Source organism: Octopus sinensis, linkage group LG5, assembly GCF_006345805.1.
Source record: "Octopus sinensis linkage group LG5, ASM634580v1, whole genome shotgun sequence".
In the NCBI taxonomy this organism is placed as follows: domain Eukaryota; kingdom Metazoa; phylum Mollusca; class Cephalopoda; order Octopoda; family Octopodidae; genus Octopus; species Octopus sinensis.
Genome location: NC_043001.1, coordinates 34166682 through 34182298, shown reverse-complemented (window position 1 = coordinate 34182298; position 15617 = coordinate 34166682). Strand labels below are relative to the sequence as shown.

The window sequence follows — 15617 nt, the reverse complement described above, 5'->3', positions numbered from 1 at the left end:
AAGAGGAGACACGCGGGATAAAGAGTCGTTGAAGAAGTCACAGGATGTGTGACGAAAGATCTTTGACAAAGAAACAAAAAAATATTTACTATAAAGCTGAATTGATGACCGAATATACAGTGCGTGTGTTTCATTGGGAAAATATGACCGTCCCAAAGTATAACAATATGTATATATAAAATAACGAAAGCGTCTATGTTCAATATAAAACCAAAAATGAAGAATTCAATTGTCACTAATTGTGATTGACAGTGCAGTGTAGCATCTACGTTGCTAGAAATAAGAGTTAAAACCCTTAGAGGCGCATAGAAGCACATGTCTTTGCACTGACAGGGGAGATCTCGCTTTGGGGTGGTTACTTTCCCTGTCAGTGCATAGACATGTGCTTCTTTGCGGCTCTAAGGGGTTTTAACTCTTATTTCTAGCAATGTAGGCGCTACCCTGCACCGTCAGTCAAAATTTGTTATATATATATATATATATATATATATATAAGTGTGACTAATTATATATATATAATCTTCCAAATTCCATATTTTAATAAAGGAATTATTTTTTAATCTTATTTTCATCCATTACTACACTTGATGTCTGTGATAAAAGTCTTGAAAATAACAATGAATTGAGGAAAACCTGCGCCAGATTATACGGAAAAGATTCTACAATTACAGAGAAAACCATATTGCCGGGCAATAATAATGTACAATTACCTTTAAAGTCTTCCATAGTAAGTAATGTTATTTCTATGATTTTATAAACCTTAATTGATAGTCGTACAGTAGCATTGTTGTTAATAACTTTTCTCAAATTCCAAGTGAGTGAAATTTGGCGCGGTGGGGGACGTGTGTGTGTGTGTGTATTGTTTATTGAAACTGGACTTTTTTCTTACAGCTCTTGTTTTATGTCTGCGACCTTCAGGCGAATTTTCGTGTAGCTCATTCAGCGGTGATACCCCAGCATGGCCGCGGCCTTCGGGCTAAAACATTTTTAAGGATTTAAGGATGTATAAAATGTGTAATGTAATATGAAAATAGGTTAAAACATTGGTAGAACCGTGGCCAAATCGATAAAATGTCATTCAACTGAAATCATCCAATGAAATTTAATTAAAGACAAATTCCATCGGGAAAGTTCTTCGTTTTTTTTTCTTGTTTAGTTTGTTTTTTGCTCTCTTTTTTCATTTATTTCTGCCGGTTGGTTAAATTGTGAACGGAAATATAGTAATTCCTCGACTATCGCAGGTGCTACGTTCCAAAACCTTCTACTATAGGTGAAAATCCGCGAAGTAGAAACAGTACTGTACTGTATATATATTTTTTTTTAATTTTTATAATTTGTATATATTTATTTTATTATAAATGCAAATCAACAACACGGAGGAATCGACATAAGCTTAAATAATCACCCGCGATAGGTGAACTGCGATAGGTAAGCCGTGATAGGTGAATCGTGATATGGTGAGGAATTACTGTAGAACACGGAAGAAAAATAGTCACAGAAAAATATTACAATTTTGACCTTGAAAACCATAACAGGAAAATATCACTTCGATAAAAGAAATAATATTTTAATTCACAAGACATTTATGGTTTATATGCCATGCTAACTTTTTCTGAGTGGGAAATATATTCGAATGAATTAATTACGGGCAGAATAAAATAATCAGGCATTTAGTCCAGCGCTTTAAAGATCCTATCATGGGTATGATAACTCAGTATTTTGCTTCTTTTTTTTTTTTGTATACTGCATCATGCTTTTTTGCACATTACGTCACCTATATGGTGTATTAAAAATTCCATCATTTCTGCTGTTTATTACAATCTGAGACCCACTTCGGTCACGACACATACCATGGGATTGCACCTAGAAAGTTACCCACCCAGGCACAAGTCCGGGCAAGGTTGTTTTATGGAAGACCAGCAGTCGCCTATGCATACCGGCCTCCCCTCTCCACGCCACCAGTGTTATCCAAGGGAAAGGCAACAGCGGATACAGCTTGGCACCTGTGACGTCGCAGCTCATTTCTACAGCTGAGTGAACTGGAGCTATGTGAAATAAATTGTCTTGCTCAAAAACACAACCCGCAGCCTGGTCCGGTCCGGGATTCGAGCTCACAACCTCACGATCGTAAGCTCGACGCTCTAACCACTGAGCCATGCGCCTTCACTTACAATACGTCGTATTATTTCTACAGCACATTACTTTTGCAACAAAGAGAAATTTTCGTTGTGATCATAAAATTCTAAGATGATAGTCGAAGTCGAACACAATTTGTATAATATTATTACTCGTAAAAAATGAATAAAATCCCGTTTCCTTCAATATCCTAAATGAAATAATGGAACGAAAACAAACAAAAAATTATTTATAAGTTCCTGTTTATTTATATATTTGCATTTGATTTCAGGATAAGCAAATCTATGACGAAGACGTTCATTCCCAGCAGAGAACTTCGGTGATATACGAAAATAACACTTCTACAAAACAAGGAGTAGCAAATGCTTCTTACACAACATTCCAACGAAAACATTCGTACTTCTACCCGCCAAATAATAACCAGAACAATTCGACTTCAAATGGAGAATTGGCACCAAATTTGATGACAGACGGTCGAATTGAGAAAACTATGATCGGTAATGAATCACTTTATTTGTACAAAAAAAAAAGAGCAAACTGATTTTAACAATAGAAACAATTATTTATAGAAATTGATTCCAATAATTAAATATATGTCAAAGCTGAATGATCTGTCATTTACGTGATTACTTTGCTAATGTCCATGAGAAAGGCGTGAACATTACATAATATAATTTCGGCGTTGGTCTAAAACTGACAAAGGCGGCGAGCTGGCAGAAACGTTAGCACGCCGGGCGAAATGCGTAGCCGTATTTCGTCTGCCGTTACGTTCTGAGTTCAAATTCCGCCGAGGTCGACTTTGCCTTTCATCCTTTCGAGGTCGATAAATTAAGTACCAGTTACGCATTGGGATCGATGTAACCAACTTAATCCTTTTGGCTGTCCTTGCTTCTCCCCTCTATGCTTAGCCCCTTGTGGGCAATAAAGGAAATATGAATGAGCTGTCATTTACGTGATTGCTTTGCTAATGTCCATGAGAAAGGCATGAACATCACATAATGTAATTTTGGCGTTGGTATAAAACTGAGCAACCACTTTCAAAATATTATGGTTGTTAGGCCCATCTCCAATAAAGGTCGGTTGTAAACATTATTAAAACATACTAATTATGTTTACTTCTTTCTGCCTGTATTCATAAGCATAACGTTATTTCTTATACTCATAACATAAGCTACATTTGTTAACAGAGTTATGCTAGCTGAAACTGAAGTGACGCTGGGCCAATTAAAAGAGAAATTAGTAACCTAAATAAAAATACATTCTCAACCACTGAATATATTATTATCTTTTTACTTTATTTTCTGGAAATGCCCGCGGTACCAGCACTAGAACTCATTCGACACCTTGCGTATCACTACCTTATATTCCTCACAGCAAACGAACTTATCCAGTTTACTATTTCCCACACGTACGACTTGATTTAAAGAACAGTTTGTTAGTCTAAAAGTATTTATTCTTCAAGCTGAAAATCTTCAGGATGGTTATATATATATATATATATATATATATATATATATATATATTAGAAGTTTGAAAACGCCACTATATAAGATAAATTTTAATTTTCTTACAAAAAACGAACCTTCTCAAAAATATTTTTAAAAGTTAAGTGTAATAAAAAAGTTCACAATTATTTCTTACTAGTCTAGAATCGGTGGCTAACGATTCTAGTCAACGCGCAAGACAGCCATTATGCTCCCCCACCCACAAAACACCACCACGTGGACTCTGTTGAGACTAGTAAGAAACAATTATGAACTTTTTTATTACGCTTAACTTTTAAAAATATTTTTGATAAGGTTCATTTTTTCAAGAAGAACCGAAACATGTAAAATATCTTAGAAAATTAAAATTTATCTTATATAGTGGCGTTTTCAAACTTCTTTTTTATAAATATATACCCACTTGTATGCCACCTACACTTTTTATAAATATATTTTATATATATGTATATATATATATATATATATATATATATCTGTCACTGGTATAAGTATTGTGTACAGTCCATATATAGGCTCTTCAATTTCATTACCTCAGTGAAAGTAGCTATGTAACAGCTTCGCTAAAAACGAATGTTTTTATTAACTAGAAATTGTGAAAATGTGTAGTAGCCTTTATATGGACTCTCATGTATGCACGAAACTATGAATTTGTAATGAATAATGTAAAATTGGATGAATTTTATATCGATCATGTTGGTATTTAAAAGGTGAATATAGTTAATTGAACTGGAGACAGTATACCACTGGTATCTTACTTTATCGACCGTAGATAGATGAAAGTTCAACGCAACCCGAAATTAAATGAACTAGAAGGTAGAAGGATGAAACTAATTTGTGTTAGTTATTTGGTCCCACTATCCTCCGTTTCTGCTAACTAACGTACTATTGTCTAATAGTGGTTTCAAATTTTGGCACAAGGCCAGCAAGTTTTGGGGAGGAGCTAAGTCATTTACATCTCTCTCTCTCTCTCTCTCTCTCTCTCTCTCATACATTCAAATCATTTTACCCCTCCTAGTACTTTGGTCTGTACGGTTGCTATTTTATCACGTTAACCCTCTAATTGCCTTTCTGTATTGTACAACTCCTTTCCATTTCTCTCCACTTACTTTATTACTTAGTCACACATTTTCTTCTCCCTTACTTTTCCCTATTCCTTATATTTCACTCTCTGCTTGCATGATAGCAGTTTCATTAACATGCTGACTACTGGTTGTAGTTCTCCCCCCCCCCACTTCTCTCTCTCCCTTTTTCCCAGATTCTCCCACTTTCTCTTTCCCCTCTTTCTCTCGCACATGCACTCACGCCTATCCATTTACAAATCTAGTCCAAACTTTCTTCAAAATACTTTTAACCTGTCTCTTTTATACCTCTCAGCACATCAAATATTTTTTCTTCTAACCTGACAGAAAAACAGAATCCAACTAACATAAGAGGTGACATAGGCTTTTATATAAAGAGATGATCGGGTTACAGATTGTGTGATAGTAAATACGGGAAAATGTCTGTGAACTTGAATCCTTCCTGTGTCTCTTCTTGCATATATATATATATATATATATATATATATATATATATGCTTGTGCTTAAGCACGCATACACACGACGGTATGTATATGTATCAATTCAAACTTGTGTATGTATACTGGCCTCTATAGATGCCAATAATATCGCTACAAGTTTTTTCCCCACCCCTCCTTCGTTCCTTTTTCTCTCTTTCCCTTTCTTTCGTTCCCCCTCCTTGCTCAGTATATGAGAATTGCTACATAGATGAATTTTAGCTTGCGTGCGAGACGGTTTGCGTGAATATATGTACACATGCTTTTATGTGTATAATTTAGATTCATATTCATACGTCTGTATATGTATGTATGGCGTTTACGCGCATCCTTTTGTGTATGTTGATATATATATGTGGATTTTAATATAAATATGTATTGCAGTATTTATAACAGGTTTAATTTCTATGCATTAATTTGTACTGTCTTCATTAACGGCAATAGGTTTTTTCCTCGGTTTTTTCCTCGGATTTTATAATTTTTATAAGTTTTTTTTATATATATATATACATATATTTTTGACCTTTTTGTTTATCGCTCGAAGATTGACCGTTTTTTCTAAAGGGCCAATCAAACAAGTCCATTTCTTTTTAAAGTGTAAGGTGTAGCGTTTTAAGAGTATAGATTGAATTAATATATAAGTTCCATTCTAACAAAAACTGTCTGATGAACGGCAACGAGAAACTCAGAGTAACAGATTTTGTTGAATTTTCCGCTGCTTAAAATAAAGTATATATATATATATATATATATATATATATATATATATATATATATATATAATATAGTATATATATATATAAGAGATAATGGTGTCATTGAGACCCAAAGGTTTCAGGTAATAGACAGACAATAGTTAAGTTCCAGATTCGGTAATATTCCGAATAAAGTGTTCAACGTTGGTTCTATGTCAGCGGGTGTATATAAGAATTTTTTTCGTAATAAGGTAAAAAACCAAGGCTGTGTAGATATTAGACCATTTATAGATAGAGGGTCTTATAGCTGTAAAACCTTCTATCTATAAATGCTCTAATGGTTTTTTATCTTATTACACTAAAAATCCTTATATATCATGCAACATATACAACTATAAACCAAGAAGATGGGAAGATTATTGCAATAGGCAGCAGAATGTTTTCTTAGCTTATGATGTTGAATGCCAATTCTCCAGTGGATGAAGTTAGGAGTAGGATAGATGGGAGCTAGCCACAAAGCTGACTTGCATCAGATACATTACACGAAGATACCCTCTTACTAGTAATGAGTTATGATTTTTACCTTACCAACGACTAATGAGTAATGGTCTCTCCCCTACAGCAAATGATTTTATGGCCCTTAATAATTCTTTATGGACTTTGGTTTCAAAAATATGTCCTTTTTATTTCATAAAGGAAATCATGGTCAAATAAACCGAGCTTACCAAACCGAAGATTCTCACCAGACAATGCTGGATATCAATGACAGTATTTTCGATTATTCAGTAACTGCTAGCATGAGTGAACGTTCATCTCTGCATTCGGCCCAACGACCTCATCCACACATGTCGTCAAGTGCAAGCAGTAGCGACGTCTCCGAAACAGGATCTGCAATTACGGAAACTAACTGTGTTGATGATGTTGCAAATGAACCGTCAATGCATACAACAGCAATAACAACGACAGCAACAACAACATCAACAGCCGTTAGTCATTTATCAAAAAATTCAGTTGTCGGGATATCACAGAAGCAACAAATACCAACTGCCAAATTTGATAGCTCGGAGTCGCTTAAGAACGTTCCCAAACTGCAAATACCTCAATTTTTTCTTCGAAGATTTCGACGAAATGGTAAGACTTGTTTTCGTTTTGGCAAACTACATTATATTTTCCCCTTCGTTTGCTCTTACCTCTTCCTTCTTCCTTTTGTTAAAGTTCACAGCAGCGCTCCTGTCGATGAATCTTCGCTTTCACTACTGTTCCTCTACAAGCGTGCTTTAGTTAATGGTCCCTCAATTTAAATCTTCTCCATTTTTCCTGCCTCTCAACTATCAGTTTATTTATTCGGTAGCATTAAAGAAGTCTCTCTCCACCCTGTTTCTTGTCTTTTTTCTTTCGTCTCTCACTATCCCTCCTCTCCATCAATAGCCTTCATCAGCATGACAATTGTCCAACCTTATCTCAGTTAGCCACAAACCTTAGACTTATACAAAGAATAGAACACATTGTTGGCATGTACTGCTCTCTCACTCAATAATACTAATAATAATAATAATAACAATAATAATAATAATAATAATAATAATAATAATAATAGAGAAATTAAGGCCAACAGACCAGATATAGTTGTCAGAGATCATGAAGAAAAAAAATGCTTTCTAATTGATGTATCAATACCGGCTGATGACAACGTGTCTCTAAAAGAAATGGAGAAACTCTCAAAATACAAAGACCTGGAAATAGAGGTAACTAGAATGTGGAATCTGAAAACAGAAACAATTCCTATCATAGTAGGTGCATTAGGCATGATAAAAAAATATTCAGACAAATACATAACAAAAACACCAGGACTTACAAACACATATAACATACAGAAAATTGCACTACTAGGCAGTGCACACATCCTACGCAGAACACTTTCCATACAATAACCATCAGAGCATCACAACAAATCACAGCACATACCCAAGGCACACAGAGCTGTGCTCGGTAGTGAAGTGAAAGCACGCTATAAAAATAAAACTACTGGATAATGATAATAATAAATGCGCTTTTTAATATTTTGATAATATTCCAGGCGATATCAAGGAAACTTTTACTGATGACGGCAGCATGTCTTTTGACATCGATGACACTATTTTGACGGTAGAGTCACTTGAAAGTGATGCTGATCGCGTGAGAATGCAACCACCGTTTAAGAAAAATGCAGCGGACCAAATAAAAAGTGTTGATGAAATGAAGAAACAGTTAGACAACCTAACTGTTATGTACTATCAAATGTCTCGCATGATTAACCAAAAACAGTCCAGTCACGCCCGAAGACCATGGAGCATCGCCAGTTCGGAAGCCAGTTCACTAATTCGAGAGAATCAAATGCAGAAAAACAAGTCTCTGCGAAACAAGGTCATACAAACACGGTAGGTATGTGTGGTGAATACACTGATTATTATTAGTATTATTATTATCATTCATTTATTTAAGGTGGTGAGCTGATAGAATCGTTGGCCGAGGTCCGCTTTGCCTTTTGTCGTCCTTTCTAGGACGATAAAGTAAGTACCAGTTGAGCACTGGGGTCGATGGAATCGGTTTAACTCCCCTCCTCAAATATTTCAAGCCTTATACCTATAATAGAAAAGATCATTCATTCATTCATTCATTTACTCTCTTACTCTCTTGCTTGTTTCAGTCATCTGACTGCGGCTATGCTGGAGCACCGCCTTTACAGTCGAGTAAATCGACGTCAGAGCTTATTCCTCGTAAGTCTAGTACTTATTCTATCGGTCTCTTTTGCCGAACCACTAAGTTACGGAGACGTAAACACACCAGCATCGGTTGTCAAGCGATGTTGGGGAGACAAACACAGACACACAAACATATACACACACACATACATACATATATATACATATATACGACAGGCTTCTTTCAGTTTCCGTCTACCAAATCCACTCACAAGGCTTTGGTCGACCCGAGGCTATAGTAGAAGACACTTGCCCAAGATGCCACGCAGTGGGACTGAACCCAGAACCATGTGGTTGGTAAGCAAGCTACTTACCACACGCCACTCCTGCACCTATTTATTTATTTATTTAAGCCGGCGAGCTGGCAGAATCGTTATCGAGTTGGGCAAAATGCTTAGCGGCATTTCGTTCGTCTCTACATTCTGAACTCAAATTTCACCGAGGTCGAAATTGCCTTTCGTCTTCTCGGAGTCGATAAAATAAGTACTAGTTGAGCACTGAGATCGACTGTTCCTCTCTCCCAATCTTTCAGGCCTATGCCTTTAATAGAAAAGATTATTATTATTTAAGGCGGCGAGCTGGCAAAACCGTTAGCAAGTTCGACAAAATGCTTAGCGACATTTCATTTGTCCTATTCTGGCTTCTTGTTTCGAGGTCAACTTTGCCTTTCATCTTTTTTGGGATCGATAAAAAAAAGTACCAGTTGAGTATTGGGGTCGATGTATTCGACTTCACTCCCTCCCCCAATATTTCAAGACTATTATTTATTTAAGGCGGTGAGCTAGTAAAATCGTAAGCAAGTTCGGCAAAATGCTAAGTGACATTTCTTCAGGCTTGTTAAATTCTGAGTGAAAATTCTACCGAGATCGATTTTACCTTTCATACTTTCGGGGTCGATAAAATAAAGTACCAGCCAAGTACTGAGGCCGATATGTTCAACGTGTTCTTCCTTTCAAAATCACTGGCCTTCTGATAAAATTAGAAAGGGTTATTACCTATTTATTTAAGGCATCGAACTGACAGAGTCGTTAGCAAGTCGGGCAAAAGGCTTAGTGGCGCTTTTTCTGGCTCTTTACATTCTGAGTTCAAATTACGCCGAGGTCGACTTTGCATTTCATTTTTTTCGGGGCCGATAAAAATAAAGTATCAATCAGGAATGGGGATCTTCGGAATCAACTTCTCTCCCCGCTCAAAATTCCTGGTTTTGTGCCAAATGATGATGGAATGTTGCAGTTTGTGTCAATGTTATTTCTTCGTGGTATGTCATTTGAGTTCTTTTTATCTTTTTGCCTATATTTGATGAATAGTTTTGGGGCGGATTTTTATTCATATAGAAGCCAGCCTTACGGTGGTAATCATAGCCACCTGACAATTCTAAGGTAGCCATCTTACATTATACAAATTTTACAATGTCAGAAATATTTAAGATATTCTAAAATGTCTGAAAAGGAAATCACGAATCTGTTCAATCTCATTGTCAGTAGGAAAAAGTCGTATTGCCTTTAGTTCCCTTAGATGTAAAAAGAAGCAAAAAAATAAAACTTCCTAGAAAAAATATCTTCTACATAGAACTCTGTAAAACGCGACTATTCACAGCAAACAACAACATTAAAAACAACAATAACATAAGCAAAAACATCAATAATAATAATAATAATAATAATAATAATAATAATAATAATGTAGTGATTATTGCCGAGGCTTTGGCAATAATAGATAGATAGATAGATAGATAGATAGATAGATAGATAATAGATAGATAGATAGATAGATAGATAGATAGATAGATAGATAGATAGATAGATAGATAGATAGATAGATGGATTGATTTATTAATCACGCAGGATTAAATACAGTGGGGACAATACAATGTAGAACTTTTCGAAAATGATCAAAAGGGATCGAAAACGTTTTGGGACGCGTACTCAAGGAAATAACAAAAGTGTCGTTTTTAACAATTAGAGATCCCAAACGGGGAGTAAATATAACATTGACTAGGCTTATCCGTGGAAACAAAAACCTACGAAAAGGAACCACGGTAATCTTGGAAACGAAAATCAAAACATGAGAGTAAAGTGCTCTTTGTTTTATAGGATCATGCTCATGGTGTGTCCGTCATTCATGCGTACCATCCTTGCCATATTCACCCACCTTTTGTTAAACTTTTCACTAGACAAAACTTCCCTCTCTATTCTCACCTTCCTTTTTAATATTGATGAGAGGTTGGCCAGAGAGGAAAGTGTTTGGCTCTAAACTTTTCAAACGAGTCCACCAAACAATTTCTTTGACCATAGTCACTAGTAAAATGTAAACTGCCTTGCTTTCCTGGTTAAAAGAGGGTGGTGGGACGATATTTGAGAGCATGGTGACACTCGCGATGCCATTCGCCCAGTCTCGGTTTCTGCTTGTTCCATATAATAATAATAATAATAATAATAATAATAATAATAATAATAATAGCTACCTAACTCAGATACCAGGAAACCCAAAAATGGCAGAAATTCAAAAGATAGTGCTCATGGGAACTGCTCATATCCTACGCAAAATACTTTCTATGTAATCTCAAGGTTTAAAACAAACATAATTTTCGGTTTAAAAAAAAATTTTTTTTTAGACATTCATTAGTACAACACCATACCCCCCCCCCAATATATGGCACACTAGGCATAACAACAACATGAACTTCCAACCTGTTGTCTCTTGAGGTCTCTGGGTGAGACTTGGAACCAACTTGTACAAATATAAAGCAAAAGTCAAACATAGAATAATAATAATAATAATAATAATAATAATAATAATAATAATAATAATAATAATAATAATAACAACAACAACAACGGCAATAACAACAACCTGATGATGAGGAGGAGGATTATGATGATATTTTTAAATTACCACTTACAACTTATGTTTCATTTACAATTTTTCTCTTATTTCTTTCAATTAATTAACAGACACACAAAGAGGAAATTTCAGCGGCTTGAATCGAACATTGTTAGTCTGTCACATAACGTTACCAGTTTGACATCGCAAATCCGTTCTTATAGTGGGCTTCACAAACAAATCGATACACTGAAACAAGATCTGCAAGATATGAAGAATTCTTTCGAACAATTTCGCATCAACAACAAAAATAGCAATATCGTCAACAACACCAACAATAATAACAGCAACAACAACAGTCACAACAACTACAGCAACAGCAGCAGCAACAACAATATCAACCAAACATACATCAGGAAAATAAGTTTCGAAAAATTCCGGTGTTGGTTGCCTTCGTTAACTAACCGGAAGCGTGTGCATAAATTGACAAGGTAAGTTTATAAATGAAAAATAATCGATATTATTATTATTGCTAACAGTATCTCCCGGCGTTGCTCGGGTTTGTTTCGACCCTTTAGAATTGGAATTTTTGAAAAGTAAAAATTTTGCATTATGTAGCTTGTTATTCTCTTTAAGTAAACATTTTTCTGGTTGAAATACACCGAAAAATGGCGACACAGCAGTAAAAAAATCGTAAAAAATAGGGATTTTCATAGAAAAAAAGCACCTTTTTTTGGTGTTAACATGGTCCGATTTGAATTTTTTCTTCTACGGAATGAAGAGCAAGCCTTCTTCTATCACATTCTCAATTTTGGTCAACTTGCACCGCAGGGTCTCGGAGGAGATAGTGTTAGTTGAAGGCTACCAAACCTGCCATACACAGACAACTTCAGCTTTATATAGAGAGAGATTACTCAGTAGTTTTTATCACGTGGTTTCACTGCACTACCGAGCGCAGCTCTTGTGCTGAGGTTTATTTTGATGCTGTTCTTTTTACTGTATAGAAAGTGCTTTATGTAGGATATTATACTGTGTCCATTGTTATACTAAGGAGCACTCTGTCGGTTGCGACGACGAGGGTCCCAGCTGATACGATCAACGGAACAGCTTGCTCGTGAAATTAACGTGCAAGTGGCTGAGCACTCCACAAACACGTGTACCCTTAACGTAGTTCTCGGGGAGATTCAGCGAGACAAAGAGTATGACAAGGCCGGCCCTTTGAATTACAGGTACTACTCATTTTTGCCAACTGAGTGGACTGGAGCAACGGGAAATAAAATGTCTTGCTCAAGGACACAACGCGCCACCGGGAATTGAACTCACAACCTTACGATCATGAGCCGAATGCCCCTAACCACCAAGCCACGCGCCTTCACACATTGTTATTCTACATAAGTAGAAGTAACAGTATCAGCAGTAGGAACAGTGACAACAGCAATAGCAACACGACCAACAGCAACACGGGAGCAACAATAGAAAGGCTTCTTTCGCTGGAGTTGTCGCCACAAGGAAATTATGCAGTCTTTTCCTGTAAGATTAGCGGACAAAATTATAAGACACTACTTGATTTGGGAAAATTGAAACGATAAGGTCTGAGCTTGACTCCTGGTGGTCAGGGTGATTCGAGATCTGTGAAGTGTTCCTTGGTCGCCCCTGGATAGCGTTTCCCTCATCAGGCAATTTTGTTGAAGCTAACAATTCTAGATACACTAAACCCTCTATGATTCAATTCGCATTCCTTATTATATGTAACGTACAGAAGTAATTTATAAGCACAAGAAACCAACCATTTTATTGATTTCAGTACTTTCAAAATTTGTTTCTAATTTACAGATTCTTTGGAGAAGAGCCACCGCTTCTGGAAATATTTTTACAGAAACTAGGTTACGAAGTAAGTAACGGTTCTGTATTTTGTATATAAATAATATTTAGTGGAATTAAGAATATTACTTAATGCTATTTTTTGCTGTTTTATGTTGTTGCTAGACACTTAAAAGAAGAAAATTTGATTTATCACTTACAGTTTATAATTTGGGTGGAGAGATAAATTGAAGGTTGTCATGTTCAAATCCTACACAAGATACGATGTATCATCATGCGAAGTAACGAGGTCACCGACTTACCAGGAACTTACATTTTACTCCACAGTTCTTAGCTTACCTCAGGTCTTTACATTTTGTGAGATGCACAAAGCAGCAATCAATCTGCTGTACTTCTCTCCTGCTCCCGTCCAACTGACTCTCGTGCGTTTCAGGTCTTCCTAGAATGTTCGACGCTAATTGCTCTTAGGCATGCACCCACCACCAAATTTCCTTCTTCTAGTGTCCTCGTAATTGCAGTCTTTTCATTCCGAACGGTTGTCAAGCGCAAAAATGTGACCTGCTTAGTGAAATCGATGCGGTGTCACAGTGTTTTGCAACGAGTGGAATACTACTAACAACTGTACCCATTCTTGGAAACAAAAACCAAGAGTGCGACGTAATGATAACCGAGTGAATGCATTTAAAAATAAATCTACTCCATCAGAGCTGACACGAGGCTCAGCGCTGAACCGGTGCTTTTGTACGTTTGATTATTATCATTGAATTGGAATTTACGTTGTACTTATTTATAGACGAGCCAACAAAAAAGACTATTTATATAAATAATAGCCAAATCTCTCTCAAATCACACTCTACTGTCTGAAGAGCATACACTAGATAATGATACAGTTATATATACTTTTGATGGTTATGTCTTTGATGAGATCTACTTGATAAGGACTGACCTGAAGCCAAACAGTTTATATACAGACAGCTCTACGTGATCGCTAGATCTAACTAAAAAAAGTAGTTAAATCTTACTTGTCTCATGAACAACTGTCTTAAAAATGGACACATTGGGTTGTGTGAACCGAGGCACACTATTTTAGAAAACAAATAGTTTGGTCATGGATGGAATGCTTTTGATTATATCTCTGTTCAATTATGACTGACTTTGAGCAAACAACCACAGTTTAATTACAGATAGATAAACCGAAGTAAGAGGTTCGGGGTTCGTCGTGATCACTATGCAATGCATACGACGAAGATTCGAACCCACGACTGCCCTACTGGTAGCCTAATATTCTACATCGTTTTACTATGAAACTCTCTTTTCTTCTCTCATCTTCAGCGCTATGTTACCAATTTCTCAAACGAACACATAGGAATGCTTGAACTGCCTTACATGACGGAAGATCGCCTGAAGAGTATCGGGATACCAATGGGCCCAAGGCTACGCATACTCCAAGAAGCCCAGCTTTGTTTTCGACAAGAAAACTTTGATATTTATATTGTTTGAATGAATGAAAATTACACCCCCTCTGCCTCTGCCCTTCTCTCTCTCTCTCTCTCTCTCTCTCTCTCTCTCTCTCTCTCTCTCTCTCTCTCTCTCTGTCTTTCTAGTTGTTCTTTATTGTTCTTCTCCCTCATTCATTCTCTCACTTCATCTCCTTCTCTTTAATTTTTCTCACTCCTTTCTATCTCCTCCTCTCCTTCAAACATACAAAACACGTACGCACACGTATGCATAATAAACACATGAATCTGTGAACTCAAAGACAATTAATCCGTACTTATCAAACATATGTGCGGGGCATGTAATTACCAAAAAAAAAAAAACTGTGGTCATCAACCTAACACGAGAACTTAATCAGAGGTGAACAGAGTTCGTTAGTCGATATCAATTCCCGGTTTCGGCCAGATTGCTTTATCTATACCACTCACCTTTGGAAACGAACACGAACTTCACAACCCCACCCCATATATAAACACACACATCCTCCCATGTATAAACGCACACGCACACACGACTACACACTTACACACACACACATACAAATAGCTTTCTGATGTGTGTGTGTGTGTATGTAATGGTCCTCCTAACTTGCGCTCTACATCAAAATATCCTGATAAGGATCTTTACCTTTTGACCGACAGATTTCAAAAATAATTTTGATTGGTTGAAATTACCGAAATACTACAACTTTAACGTGAAATAAAACTTCCTAAATATAAGCTTTTCTCAAAAACGCTAAGAGTAAAAGATGTTTTATATGACACATTCTACCAGTGTCCGAAGTTTGAAAGTGTTTAGTTACAAAAAATTATTTTTTAAATCTGTCGGTCAAAAGGTAAAGTT

General features: G+C 36.2%; 1 protein-coding gene across 1 annotated transcript in view; it reads left to right on the top strand.

The window, feature by feature from the left end:
- The window catches only part of LOC115212106 (putative uncharacterized protein DDB_G0277255), a 29546-nt gene extending 14429 nt beyond the window's left edge, over positions 1 to 15117 (top strand). The window contains exons 8-14 of the mRNA XM_036503114.1: positions 604 to 727; positions 2408 to 2633; positions 6589 to 7023; positions 7970 to 8309; positions 11588 to 11947; positions 13290 to 13347; positions 14610 to 15117. Of these exons, the coding sequence (XP_036359007.1) occupies positions 604 to 727; positions 2408 to 2633; positions 6589 to 7023; positions 7970 to 8309; positions 11588 to 11947; positions 13290 to 13347; positions 14610 to 14777 (1711 nt within the window). The 3' untranslated portion in view covers positions 14778 to 15117. The remainder of the gene's footprint in view (positions 1 to 603; positions 728 to 2407; positions 2634 to 6588; positions 7024 to 7969; positions 8310 to 11587; positions 11948 to 13289; positions 13348 to 14609) is intronic.
- Positions 15118 to 15617: the final 500 nt, after the last annotated feature.